Consider the following 14,960-nt stretch of genomic DNA (forward strand, 5'->3'; position numbering starts at 1 on the left):
TCCACCTCAAAAAAAGGGAGATGGCCCAACACAGTTTAGTGGAGCACGGCCTCTGAGGCCAGGAGGCTGGCTGGACCGCCTCCACCCCGGTGGGGATACCAGCATCCCTGCCTCGGGGGTTGTCCTGGGGACTAAGTGAGCACTTGCTACAGGGCCTGGCAGCTGGGCTCAGTTACCGCAGGACCGGCCAGGACCAAGGCCGACACGCTGCCCGCTCCATGGACCCCACGATCTTGTTTCAAAGTCAGGGTTCCTGACCTAGTTCACAGCTAGGAAGCAGCTCAGAGAAGACGGATAACTCGCCCAAGGTCTCGTGGAGCTGAACACGGACTCTGACTCCTGGCTGCGCCCCCATTGGAAGATTAGCCTTGGTGAAGGCGGAGGTAGGCTCTGTCAAGAGATTTGGGGGATCTGGGCCATATGTGACCCTTCGACTCCATCTTTCAGCCCCGTTCAGATACAATACCCTGGAGAAATGACTGCGAAACTCACCTGAGAGAAAAGTGCTTCCTGGGTTTCCCACGAGGTTAGCAACTGAAAAAGGAAACCCCCATTACCTGGACAGAAAAGGGTGGGCCGAGAGCGCCACCTGCAGGCGACTCGTCTCTCCGCCGACTCGAGTTCTTCCCGCGATCCCGACAAATCGCCTCGCCCCTCCAGCGGGAGCATCAACCTCCCCACCCCTCCCCACGCAGCGCCTCCTTCTGGCTTCCCAGGTCTCAGCTCAGACGTGTCCTCTTCATAGGGCCCTCCGCCTGGGGCTGCCTTCATTCTGCCCCGTCAGCTTCTGTAACAATAAATGCCCTTATATCCCCCACTGCCACGCAACCACTACCCATCTGTCCACTGTCCGTCTCCCCAGCCAGAGTGGCAGCTCCGTGCGGGCAGGGAGGGACCTTAACTCAGCAACTCGGGCAGGCCTGCCTCTCGATGAATACTTACTGAATTCACTGCATACAATGTGGTATATATTTTTCCAGTACCTATACTAATGCTTACTTATTTCATATTTGAACAAACAAAAATGGGATGTATTGCACATATGATTTTGCTACTTGATGTTCTCCTTTAACAAACGTGCCTTTGACTGAATCTGAAACCCTTATGAGAGGGCGGTCTGCTAACCAGCCCAGCTCCACTCATGCATCCATCCATCCTATTTAGGGAGCACGTACCCCCTCGCCATCCAGCACAGCACACACCAGCCACAGGTAGCTAGTATAACTGGGGAACTGAAGTTTTCATTTTATTTCCTTTAAATCGATTTAAATTTAAAAGCCATACTCATTCAGCTATTGGAAACCTTTCAAGTATGTTTGGAACGATCTGGGTATATAAATCTACCTTTTCAACTGTAAATTTTATGAAATCAAAATACAGATCAACTATTTCGATGAAAATTTAGTGATTGAATTGAGAAATGCAGTAAGTAAGGTACGTGTTGGACTGCCAGGACTTCAAATGAAAAAAAAGAATGTAAAAATACCTCAATGATTTTAATATTAGTTATATGTTAAAGTAATACTATCTGAACACGTTGGGCTAAATGAAATACAGTATTAAAGTTGATTTTACCTATTTTTTTATGCTTCCAAGGTGGTCACTAGACAGTTCTAAAATTATAATACATATATGGCTCACATTGTATTTTTATTGGACAATGTGCTGGGATCTACTCTGTTCTGGGAGTGAGACAGGCCATCACTCAAAATCAAACTTCACGAAAAGGTCAACGTTAACACAAGGAGTTCTCTACATCTATGCCCAGCCAAGGTATCACAGCCTTTATTTATTAACTTATTAATTCGTTCATTTATTCAAGCATTTGTTCTTTCGGCAGACATATCCAAATGCCATGTCAAGCCCTAGAGCTCCTAGAAAAAAATTGCTTGCTTGTTCCCAGTCTTCCCCGAGTTTAGGAGGTTTTCCCATCTTTTTTGTTGACTGGCGTTAACATTTTACCTGACATGCTTCATCACTTGTAATCCTTATTTATACATTTGAGAGTAAGTTGCAAGCATCCCAGCCTTTTACCTCGAAATACTTCTGGATGTAGGATGATTTATTTATTTACTTAGCTGCTCCAGATCTTAGTTGTGGCATGCATGATCTTTAGTTACGGCATGTGGGATCTTAGCTGAGGAATGCGGGATCTAGTTCCCTGACCAGGGATCAAAAGCGGGCCCCCTGCATTGCAAGCTCGGAGTCTTAACCACTGGCCCACCAGGGAAGTCCCAGGGATGTTCTTTTATATCACCTAGTACAGCTATCAGCTTCAGCAAATTTAACCCTGATAATATATCTGATCTAATCTACTGTTCATATTCCAATGTTGTCAGTTTCACCCATCGACTCAATAATGTCCTTCAAAGCATGTTTCCCTCCAGTACAGGACCCAGCCAAGATCAGGCACTGGAATTAGCTGTCCTGTCTCTCCAATCCCCGAGTCCCTTTGAATCAGGTATTTCTTTCCCATTTTACAGGTGAGTAAACTGTGGCATAGAGATCCATCCATCCCAGGCATTCACGGGTTAGTAGCCCAGCTGCTGTGACGCGTCCTGGCCAGCCTCTGGACTCTGACCGTCCAGAACTGAGCCACAGCCTCTTAACAACGGTATCACGATAAGAATTTCAAATTTACACGCAGCGATGGTAGAAACTTTCTTCTGGAGTCTCCACAGAAAAAAGCTGACCTGGTTACATACCTATCATTGGAAAAAATTTCCCAGCATCTTGTAAAGTTGAAGAGGCCCCTACCCTGGAACCATCCAGTCCAGTCCTAGGTATGTCACTCAGTCTTCAGATAAACTCCTGCACAGGTGTAAGAATGTTCTTAGCAGCACTGTGTGCAACACCGAAAACCTGAAACAACTCACATTTCCACCGACCATTAAAGGATAAAGAAACTAGAATGTAGTCTACAATGGAATGCTATTCAGCAGAGAAAATAATCACCTGTAGCTTTGTACATGAAAATGAATTAATCTCATAAACATAATGGGAAAAGAGTGCAAATTCCAGAATCATACATACAAATAAGATTGACAAACATGCATTATGTTGTTTGGCAACATATATATTAATATATATATATATATACTAAATGTGTATTTTTATATTATATATGTACTAAATATATATGTTTACCATGACTGTTTTTCTTTATAGATTTATAATTTTACTATATATAGTATTTATTCCATATATAAAATATATAATTTATATATACAAATTTTGTATAACATAAAATATATATTCACTATAGTGTTTTATCTATATTTTCTGTATATTTTACTCTATAGTTTACTATATATTTATATATACTATATATTTACTATATATAGTATTTTATCTATATATATTTTATAACCGTATCTTGAATACTACAAATATTATAATAGACATACAAAATATATTATTTATATGATAATTTTCTTATTTATATAATAAATACTATATAAAATATTTTCTATATATAGTAAAATTACACATCTATAAAGAAAGACAAGGGCATGAGAAACATAAAATTTATTGCCATTTCTACACAGTTTCAAAATGTTTTAACAATTAGAATCATACCTGTGTGGAATCCCCCAAAGTCAGGCCGCCTGTGGAATTCTAGCACCCTGAGGACCACGGTTTGAGAACCATGGGGCTGGCAGCCATCTAAGATTCTGTCCACTGAGGTTCTGTTCCTTCTAACTCGATAGAAAAATCACAAAGAAAATGCACATCTATTCTAAAACCCCAGCTTCTCTCCAAAATGTATACACACACCAAGCAATTCTGCAAACAGAACCCTGGACGGCGCCCTGCTGTTTCTCAATTCTCCCTCCTAAATCACTTGCTTTGTTTTCGTTTATTTTCTTTTCCCACCATTTAGGTTCCTCCTCCCCCAAATCTGCAGTGCCTGGGTTGGGGAAAGAGGAGAGGCTGACCTGCAAAGAGGCGTGAGGAAACTTTGGGACCATGACATGCTGAGTCCTGACCGACCACGGGGCCATGGTTTCCTGGACGCAACTGTGTATCTGTCAAAGCTCCTGCAAGCTGTTTGCAGATACGGGGTCCGGAGCCCAGCATGCAGCATGTCCTCATAACCTGGGGTCCCCACCTTGCAGCACTTCAAACACAGCAGTGGGGCTGCCATCCACACAAGACCAACAGGAAGACCTCTCCCTGACTCGCCTGCCTTTTTGATTTGTCTCCTTTCCACCTCATGTTAGAGGAACACGGCATCATTTCCCACATGGACAGCTGACGAGAATAAGCTACGATGGGTGCCGTTCTGCGTTTTCCCCAATACCTCCCTGTCTGTGTTCCTCCGATTTCCTCGGGTCCGCCTTCCACAGCCACGGCCAGGAGCAGGCGTGCCTCTCACCCAAACCCCACAACCACACAAGAGCAGGCTGGCTGGATAAGTGTAGGCGAAATCAGGCCGTCAGAGCTACGAACGAATGCCATGTCCTGGGCACTCACGATGTGCAAATGTCTCAGTTCTTCCTTTTTCTAAATCACGATAAAGCTGGTAACAAGCCTCCACTCACTGGCTAAGATGAAATGCAATTTTACATTTTCGGGGCTCTTTGTTTGTTTGTTTTTTCAAGGGCGGTCCTTCAGGCTGTTAAGTTTAGGCCACAGTGCTGGCAAACCCACCCAGGCTGGCCCCTGGCTGGGAGGTGAGGTGAGGAGGCTGGGCCTCTGCTCACACCATTACCAGTCAGTCCACTCCAGCCCAGCAGGGTTCCCGAGACTCTACGCAGGCTGCTAGGCTGCAACAAAGCTGCCCAACGCCCATGAGCCACCCCTCTGGAGAGCCTTCCACCCTGAGACCGCCAAGCGCCAGCCTAGGTCTCTGCTGCCTCATCCACTGCCCTCCAGGCTCAGAGACTGGGCACTCCCAGGTCTGAGCCTCATTCTAAAAACCAGGAGTGAGAGGACAGACAGCAGAAGCAAGAAGAACTACAATCCTGCAGCCTGTGGAACAAAAACCACATTCACAGAAAGACACACAAGATGAAAAGGCAGAGGGCTATGTACCAGATGAAGGAACAAGATAAAACCCCAGAAAAGCAACTAACTGAAGTAGAGATAGGCAACCTTCTAGAAAAAGAATTCAGAATAATGATAGTGAAGATGATCCAGGACCTTAGAAAAAGAATGGGGGCAAAGATCGAGAAGATGCAAGAAATGTTTAACAAAGACCTAGAAAAATTAAAGAACAAACAAACAGAGATGAACAATACAATAACTGAAATGAAACCTACACTAGAGGGAATCAATAGCAGAATAACTGAGGCAGAAGAACGGATAAGTGACCTGGAAGACAGAATGGTGCAATTCACTGCTGCAGAACAGAATAAAGAAAAAAGAATGAAAAGAAATGAAGACAGCCTAAGAGACCTCTGGGACAACGTTAAACGCAACACCATTTGCATTACAGGGGTCCCAGAAGGAGAAGAGAGAGAGAAAGGACCCGAGAAAATATCTGAAGAGATTAGAGTTGAAAACTTCCCTAACATGGGAAAGGAAATAGCCACCCAAGTCCAGGAAGTGCAGAGAGTCCCATACAGGATAAACCCAAGGAGAAACATGCCGAGACACATAGTAATCAAATTGGCAAAAATTAAAGACAATGAAAAATTATTGAAAGCAGCAAGGGAAAAACGACAAATAACATACAAGGGAACTCCCATAAGGTTAATAGCTGATTTCTCAGCAGAAACTCTACAAGCCAGAAGGAAGTAGCATGATATACTTAAAGTGATGAAAGGGAAGAACTTACAACCAAGATTACTCTACCCGGCAAGGATCTCATTCAGATTCAATGGAGAAATGAAAAGCTTTACAGACAAGCAAAAGCTAAGAGAATTCAGCACCACCAAACCAGCTCTACAAAAAATGCTAAAGGAACTTCTCTAAGTGGGAAACACAAGAGAAGAAAAGGACCTACAAAAACAAACCCAAAACAATTAAGAAAATGGTTATAGGAACATACACATCAATAATTACCTTAAACGTGAATGGATTAAATGCTCCAACCAAAAGACACAGGCTTGCTGAATGGATAAAAACAACACCCATACATATGCTGTCTACAGAGACCCACTTCAGACCTAGGGACACATTCAGACTGAAAGTGAGGGGATGGAAAAAGATATTCCATGCAAATGGAAATCAAAAGAAAGCTGGAGTAGCAATACTCATATCGATAAAACAGACTTCAAAATAAAGAATGTTACAGGAGACAAGGAAGGACACTACAAAATGATCAATGGATCAATCCAAGAAGAAGATATAACAATTATAAATATATATGCACCCAACATAGTAGCACCTCAATACATAAGGCAACTGCTAACAGCTATAAAGAAGGAAATCGACAGTAACACAATAATAGTGGGGGACTTTAACACCTCACTTACACCAATGGACAGATCATCCAGACAGAAAATAAGGAAACACAAGCTTTAAATGACACAACGGACCAGATAGATTCAATTGATATTTATAGGACATTCCATCCCAAAACAGGAAATTACACTTTCTTCTCAAGTGCACATGGAACATTCTCCAGGATAGATCACATCTTGGGTCACAAATCAAGCCTCAGTAATTTTAGGAAAATTGGGCTTCCCTGGTGGCGCAGTGGTTGAGAGTCCGCCTGCCAATGCAGGGGACACGGGTTCGTGCCCCGGTCCAGGAAGATCCCACATGCCGTGGAGCAGCTGGGCCTGTAAGCCATGGCCGCTAAGCCTGCGTGTCCGGAGCCTGTGCTCCACAACGGGAGAGGCCACAACAGTGAGAGGCCCGCGTACCGCCAAAAAAAAAAAAAAATTAAGAAAATTGAAATCATATCAAGCATCTTTTCTGACCACAGCGCTATGAAATCAGAAATCAATTACAGGGAAAAAAACGTAAAAAACAAAAACACATGGAGGCTAAACAATACATTACTAAATAACCAAGAGATCACTGAAGAAATCAAAGAGGAAATCAAAACATACCTAGAGACAAATGATAAGGAAAACACAACAATCCAAAACCTATGGGATGCAGCAAAAGCAGTTCTAAGAGGGAAGTTTATAGCAATACAAGCCTACCTCAAGAAACAAGAAAAATCTCAAATAAACAATCTAACTTTACACCTAAAGGAACTAGAGAAAGAAGAACAAACAAAATCCAAAGTTAGCAGAAGCAAAGAAATCATAAAGATCAGAGCAGAAATAAATGAAATAGAAACAAAGAAAACAATAGCAAAGATCAATAAAACTAAAAGCTGGTTCTTTGAGAAGATAAACAAAATTGATAAACCATTAGTAGCCAGACTCATCAAGAAAAAGAGGAAGAGGACTCAAATCAATAAAATTAGAAATGAAAAAGGAGAAGTTACAACAGACGCTGCAGAAATACAAAGCATCCTAAGAGACTACTACAAGCAGCTCTATGCCAATAAAATGGACCACCTGGAAGAAATGGACAAATTCTAGAAAGGTATAACCTTCCAAGACTGAACCAGGAAGAAATAGAAAATAGGAACAGACCAATCACAAGTAATGAAATTGAAACTGTGATTAAAAATCTTTCAACAAACAAAAAGTCTAGGACCAGATGGCTTCACAGGTGAATTCTATCAAACATTTAGAAGAACTAACACCCATCCTTCTCAAACTCTTCCAAAAAATTGCACAGGAAGGAACACTCCCAAACTCATTCTATGAGGCCACCATCACCCTGATACCAAAACCAGACAAAGATACTACAAGAAAAGAAAATTAAAGACCAATATCACTGATGACTATAGATGCAAAAATCCTCAACAAAATACTAGCAAACAGAATCCAACAACACATTAAAAGGATCATACACCATGATCAAGTGGGATTTATCCCAGGGATGCAAGGATTCTTCAATGTATGTAAATCAATCAATGTGTTACACCATATTAACAAACTGAAGAATAAAAACCATATGATCATCTCAATAGATCCAGAAAAAGCTTTTGACAAAATTCAACACCCATTTATGATAAAAACTCTCCAGAAAGTGGGCACAGAGGGAACCTACCTCAACATAATAAAGGCCATATATGACAAACCCACAGCAAACATCATTCTCAATGGTGAAAAACTGAAAGCATTTCCTCTAAGATCAGGAACAAGAGAAGGATGTCCACTCTCGCAACTATTATTCAAATTAGTTTTGGAAGTCCTAGCCATGGCAATCAGAGAAGAAAACAAAATAAAAGGAATACAAATTGGAAAAGAAGAAGTAAAACTGTCACTGTTTGCAGATGACATGATACTATACATAGAGAATCCTAAAGATGCCACCAGAAAACTACTAGAGCTGATCAACGAATTTGGTAAGGTTGCAGGATACAAAATTAATGCACAGAAATCTCTTGCATTCCTATACACTAATGATGAAAAATCTGAAAGAGAAATTAAGGAAACACTCCCATTTACCACTGAAACAAAAAGAATAAAATACCTAGGAATAAACCTACCTAGGGAGACAAAAGACCTGTATGCAGAAAACTATAAGACACTGTTGAAAGAAATTAAAGATGATACCAACAGATGGAGAGATATACCATGTTCTTGGATTGGAAGAAACAAATATTGTGAAAAACAATATAGTGAAAATGACTATACTACCCAAAGCAATCTACAGATTCAACGCAGTCCCTATCAAATTACCAATGGCTTTTTTTTTTTACAGAACTAGAACAAAAAATCTTAAAATTTGTATGTAGACACAAAAGACCCCGAATAACGAAAGCAGTCTTGAGGGAAAACAACAGAGCTGGAGGAATCAGACTCCCTGACTTCAGACTATACTACAAAGCTACAGTAATCAAGACAATATGGTACTGGCACAAAAACAGAAATATAGATCAATGGAACAGGATAGAAAGCCCAGAGATAAACCCATGCACCTATGGTCAACTAATCTATGACAAGGGAGGCAAGAATATACAACAGAGAAAAGACAGTCTCTTCAATAAGTGGTGCTGGGAAAACTGGACAGCTGCATGTAAAAGAATGAAATTAGAACATTCCCTAACACCATACACAAAAATAAACTCAAAATGGATTAGAGATCTAAATGTAAGATTGGACACTATAAAACTCTTCGAGGATAACATAGGAAGAACACTCTTTGACATAAATCACAGCAAGATCTTTTTTGATCCATCTCCTAGAGTAATGGAAATAAAAACAAAAATAAACAAATGGGACCTAATGAAACTTAAAAGCTTTTGCAACGCAAAGGAAACTACAAACAAGACGAAGAGACAACCCTCAGAATAGGAAAAAATATTTGCAAACGAATCAACGGACAAAGGGTTAATCTCCAAAATACATAAACAGCTCATGCAGCTCAATATTAAAAAAACAAACAACCGAATCAAAAAATGGACAGAAGACCTTAATAGACATTTCCGAAGAAGACATACAGATGGCCAAGAAGCACATGAAAAGCTGCTCAACATCACTAACTATTAAGAGAAATGCAAATCAAAATTACAATGAGGTATCACCTCACACCAGTTAGAATGGGCATCATCAGAAAATCTACAAAGAACAAATGCTGGAGAGCGTGTGGAGAAAAGGGAACCCTCTTGCACTGTTGGTGGGAATGTAAATTGATACAGCCACTATGGAGAACAGTATGGAGGTTCCTTAAAAAACTAAAAATAGAATTACCATATGACCCAGCAATCCCACTACTGGGCATATACCCAGAGAAAACCATAATTCAAAAAGACACATGCACCCCATTGTTCACTGCAGCACTATTTACAATAGCCAGGTCATGAAAACAACCTAAATGCCCGTCGACAGACGAATGGATAAAGAAGATGTGGTACGTATATACAACGGAATATTACTCAGCCATAAAAAGGAACGAAATTGGGTCATTTGTAGAGATGTGGATGAATCTAGAGACTGTCATACAGAATGAAGTAAGTCAGAAAGAGAAAAACAAATATCGCATATTAAGGCATATATGTGGAACCTGGCAGAATGGTACAGATGAACTCGTTTGCAGGGCAGAAATTGAGACACAGATGTAGAGAACAAACGTATGCACACCAAGGGGGGAAAGCAGCAGCAGGGGTGGGGTGGTGTGATGAACTGGGAGACTGGGATTGACATATATACACTGACGGGTATAAACTGGATGACTAATAAGAACCTGCCGTATAAAAAAAAAATAAAATAAAATTCAATAATAAAAATAAATAAACAAAAACCAGGAGCATCCTCCACCCTGCAGAACGAGGTTGGCCCTCTTGAAAATACTGCTCATTCTTTTCAGATAAGCCTACAGGAAAATAAAAGCATAATTCATCCACCTGATGTTACTGGACCTCTCCTCTCCCAGGCCTATGAGGTAAATATTACTACTGTTATTCCCATGTCAGAGATAAGGAAACTGAGGCTTAGAGATGACAAATAAATTGCCCAAGGCTATCTAGCAACGGAGGCAGTCTCTCCCGCTCACTCAAGTCCCAGGCTGCCCAAAGGGGCAGGGAATGTGGCAGAACATCTTCCTTTTTAATAGTTAGTTTAATAGCCATGTTAATGTAATTGAAACACCAGTAGCCATCAAACTCATGATTTTAGTGGGAACTCTAAATTTGGCCTTAAAATGATTTTAAGTTGTTTTGTTTCTTGTTTTTTCTTTTTTTTTTTTTGGCCATGTCTCCATCTTAGCTCCCCAACCAGGGATGGAACCCAGGCCCACAGGAATGAAAGTGCCAAGTCCTAACCACTGGGCCGCCGGGGAAGTCCCAAAATGATTTTCTTTGTAAATAGGTTTTTGATGTGTTGAAATAACTTTCTCGGCTCAAGTTGGAGCTGCTCCTGCCAAGGGTGCCATGTCAGTAAACCAAACGTAGATAAGCAGCCCCCATAAATGCTCTGCTTGACCAGAAGTGCAGGATATGCGTCCGCCAAACCCCCATGCCAAGCCAACCCCCGTCTCTACACTTACTTCCTTATTCCTTCTCACCCAAACAAGGTTGACTCTTTGGCCCCATTCAGATCAGGTATTTTCTCTTTTTCTCCTCCTTGTTCTTTATTCTTTATCCTTAGAAAGCGTCCTGCTTTCCGGCCCCATTTTGCGTGGCACCCTGGAGTCTAAAACTCCCACGGAAACTGCCTTTCTGGGCAGAGGACCTGGGGAAAGGTATGCCTGAGGTCTACAGAGTGTGCATGGGGGGAAATATCCATTTTTTCTCTGCTTTTTCGTCTCCTGGCTGTGCCCCAAGGGCAGCCCTCGTCACAGAACTGTGCAGTGGCAGGTGGGCAGCTGAAGTTCCGAGGAACCCCATCTTTCTGGCCAGAGCACCAGAAAAGGGGCCCCTGTGAGTCAGAGGACGTGGGGAGAATCCTGCAAAGGAGAGGGCTGAAGAAGGGATGCCTGATTCTGGAAAGGAGTCCGTACCACAGCCTGGGCTCACATCTCCTCTGTGCACACACATCCCAGACCCAAATCACCACAGCAAAGCCGGACACTGGAACCACCACCCACAGAGGCAAAGCAGAACTTGCAGTCTGAGCTGTTCCAGGGCGGCTGCCACTAAAACAGCCCAAAAGTCAGTATGTTCCAGAGGATTCTAACAGGACTCAGACACTGAACAACACAATATTCAAAATGTCCAGGATACGATCTAAGATTACTCCACATATAAAGAGTCAGGAAAATTGACCAATTCTCAAGAGAGAAGATAACCGGCAGATGCCAGCCTGGGGGTAACCCAGATGTCGGGATTGTCAGACAAAGACTTTAAAGCAGCTGTTTAAAGTTAAGCTCCATGATGCAACGGTAAATATATTTGAAATGAATGGAAAGGTAGAAGTTCTCAGCAGAGAAACAAATAATTTAAAAGGACCAAATGGAAAATTAACAATTAAAAAAAATACATGGCCTAAAATTAACAATTCTCTGGAGGGCCTAATACCAGACGGACGTGACAGAAAGAAAAAATAAGGGAACTTGAAGACAGATCAATAGAAATAATGAACAGAGAGGATAAAGGTTGAAAAAAACAATATGGACTTCCCTGGCGGTCCAGTGGTTAGGACTCTGCGCTTCCACTGCAGGGGGCACAGGTTCCATCCCTGGTTGGGGAACTAAGATGCTGCAAGCTGAGTGGCGTGGCGAAAAAAAGAAAAAGAGAAAGATAATATGGACAGTTTGAGCATTGTGTCATAGGAGTCCCAGAGATGAGAAGAAGATTGGTGCAGAAAAAACAAAAATACTTGAAGAAACAGTGGTTGAAAACTTCCCACGAAGCTCAGTGAACACCAAACTGGATAACATAAAAATTAAACAAAATAGAACAAAACCACAAACCTCTACACATCAAACTCAAAGTGCTGAAAACTGAAGATAAAGAAAACATTTTGACAGCAGCCAGAGAAAAATGATATATTACATGCAAAAACACTTGGAATGATCACAGATTTCTCATCAGAAATTAAAGAGGACAGAAACAGTGGGAAAACATTTTGACAGTGCTGAAGGGGAAAAAAAAAAGAACTGTCAACCCAGAATTCTACATGCAAGAAACCATATTTCAGGAATGAAGATAAAACACATTGCAGAAGGAAAACAAAGAAAGTTCATCAATAGCAGACTTGCTCTAAAAGAGAAGGTAAAGGAAATTCTTTGAACTGCAGGGAAATTATACCAGAAAGAAGCATGGATAGGACTTCCCCGGTGGCACAGTGGTTAAGAATCCGTCTGCCAATGCAGGGGACACGGGTTTGAGCCCTGGTCTGGGAAAATCTCACATGCTGCGGAGCAGCTAAGCCCGTGGGCCACAACTACTGAGCCTGCGCTCTAGAGCTCAAGAGCCACAACTACTGAGCCCATGAACAGCAACTACTGAAGCCGGCGTGCCTAGAGCCTGTGCTCCACAACAAAAGAAGCCACCGCAATGAGAAGCCCGTGCACCGCAACGAAGCCTAGCCTCTGCTCTCTGCAACTAGAGAAAGCCCACGCACAGCAAGGAAGACCCAACGCAGCCAAAAATAAATAAATAAATTAAAAAAAAAGAAGCGTGGATATTCAGGAATGAAGAAAAAACAACAGAAACAGTATATATATAGGGAGACTATCTTTCTCCTCTTAAGTTCTTTAAAACAAGTATGGTTGTTGGAAGCAAAAGTTATCACATTGTCTAATGGGATTTTCAATGTATGTAGATGTAATATATGCAATAATACAACATAAATGGGAAGATAAAGGTACCTACGTAGTTGTAAGGCTTCTACATTTTACACGAAGTGATAAAATATTAACTTTAAGTAGACCGTAGGGTGTTAGTAATGTATATTATAATCTCTAGAGCAATCACACACAGAAAATAATACATAGAGATGGAACCAAAAAGCCAACCAATGAATTAAAACGGAATTCTAAAAAATATTTGAATAACCCAAAGGAGGTAGGAGATGGGGAAGGGAGGAACGGAAAACAGAGGGACAAACAGAAAATAACAAAATCATGGACTTAATCCAACCATGTCAAAAATTACATTAAATATAAATCATCCAACAATATCAATTAAAAGATAAAGTTCATTACACTGGATAAAAAACAGACAACAACAAAACATAAGACCCAACCATGTTCTGTCTAAAAAAACCTCACTCTAAATATAAAGACATAGGTAGATTAGACGTAAAAAGGTGGAAAAAATATATACCATGCAAACACTAATCAAAAGAAAGGTGGTTGGGCTTCCCTGGTGGCGCGGTGGTTGGGAGTCCGCCTGCCGATGCAGGGGATGCGGGTTCATGCCCCGGTCTGGGAGGATCCCACATTGCCGCGGAGCGGCTGGGCCCATGAGCCATGGACGCTGAGCCTGCGTGTCCGGAGCCTGTGCTCCGCAATGGGAGAGGCCACAGCAGTGAGAGGCCCGGGTACCAAAAAAAAAAAAAAAAAGAAAGAAAGAAAAGCTCATGTGGCCATATTAACTTCAGACAAATTAGACTTCAGAACAAGGAAGATTACTGGGAATAAAGGAGAACATTTCATAATTGTAATGGGGTAAATACACCAAAAATTGACACATTACATATAGCAAAACAGTTTGTATGACCACATATATATCACTATGCACGAAAAAGACATAAATCCTAAATGTGTAAGCACCTAACAACAGATTTTCAAAATACATGAAGCAAAACCTGACAGAATTGAAAGGAAAAATAGACATTCTATTGGGGAGTGGGGGAGGGGGAAGAAGGATAGGAGAGAACAGAGAGAAATAATAAAAACAAAACAAATATGTGAAACAGTATGTCAATGGCGGTGGGCGCTAAGCAGGACTCATGATCTGTGGGTATGGGTGTGGCATATGTGCCATTCTGTAGAGTGGTCAGGGAAGGCCTTGCTGAGCAGAGGATGTGAACAAAGTCCTAGAAATAATGAGAGCTGATCCACGGGTATCTGCTGGAGGAGCGATCCAGTCTGGTGCAAAAGCCTGCAGGTGAGAATGTCCTTGGGAAGCCAGGACAGCTGAGCCCAGGTAGCAATGGGAGCCCTGTAGGAGGGGAGGGCGGCAAGCATGCAGGGCATTGGAGGGCACTGCAGGCCACTGTGAGGATTCTGGCTATCATTTTCAGTGATGGGGAGCCATTTAACGCTTTTGAGTGGAGAAGCGACCTCATACGACTTCCGTTTTTTGTGTTTTTTTAATTAATTAATTAATTAATTTATTGGCTGTGTTGGGTCTTTGATGTTGCACATGGGCTTTCTCTAGTTGCGGTGAGTGGGGGCTACTCTTCGTTGTGGTGTGCGGGCTTCTCATTGTGGTGGCTTCTCTTGTTGCGCAGCACGGGCTCTAGGCACATGGGCTTCAGTAGTTGTGGCACGCAGGCTCAGTAGCTGTGGCACGCAGGCTCAGTAGTTGTGGCTCACAGGCTCTAGAGCACAGG

General features: G+C 41.9%; 1 protein-coding gene across 3 annotated transcripts in view; it reads right to left on the reverse strand.

Annotated features, from left to right (window-relative positions):
• SNX8 (sorting nexin 8) overlaps positions 1-14,960 on the reverse strand; it is a 76,093-nt gene that overhangs the window by 55,892 nt on the left and 5,241 nt on the right. For all 3 annotated transcript variants that reach the window (XM_027125605.1, XM_027125604.1, XM_027125607.1), the window contains exon 2: positions 558-787. In XM_027125605.1, the coding sequence (XP_026981406.1) occupies positions 558-771 (214 nt within the window). In that variant the 5' untranslated portion in view covers positions 772-787. The remainder of the gene's footprint in view (positions 1-557; positions 788-14,960) is intronic.

This window comes from Aethalodelphis obliquidens, unplaced genomic scaffold, assembly GCF_003676395.1.
Source record: "Aethalodelphis obliquidens isolate GAN/ISIS:26980383/991018 unplaced genomic scaffold, ASM367639v1 scaffold30, whole genome shotgun sequence".
Taxonomy (NCBI): domain Eukaryota; kingdom Metazoa; phylum Chordata; class Mammalia; order Artiodactyla; family Delphinidae; genus Aethalodelphis; species Aethalodelphis obliquidens.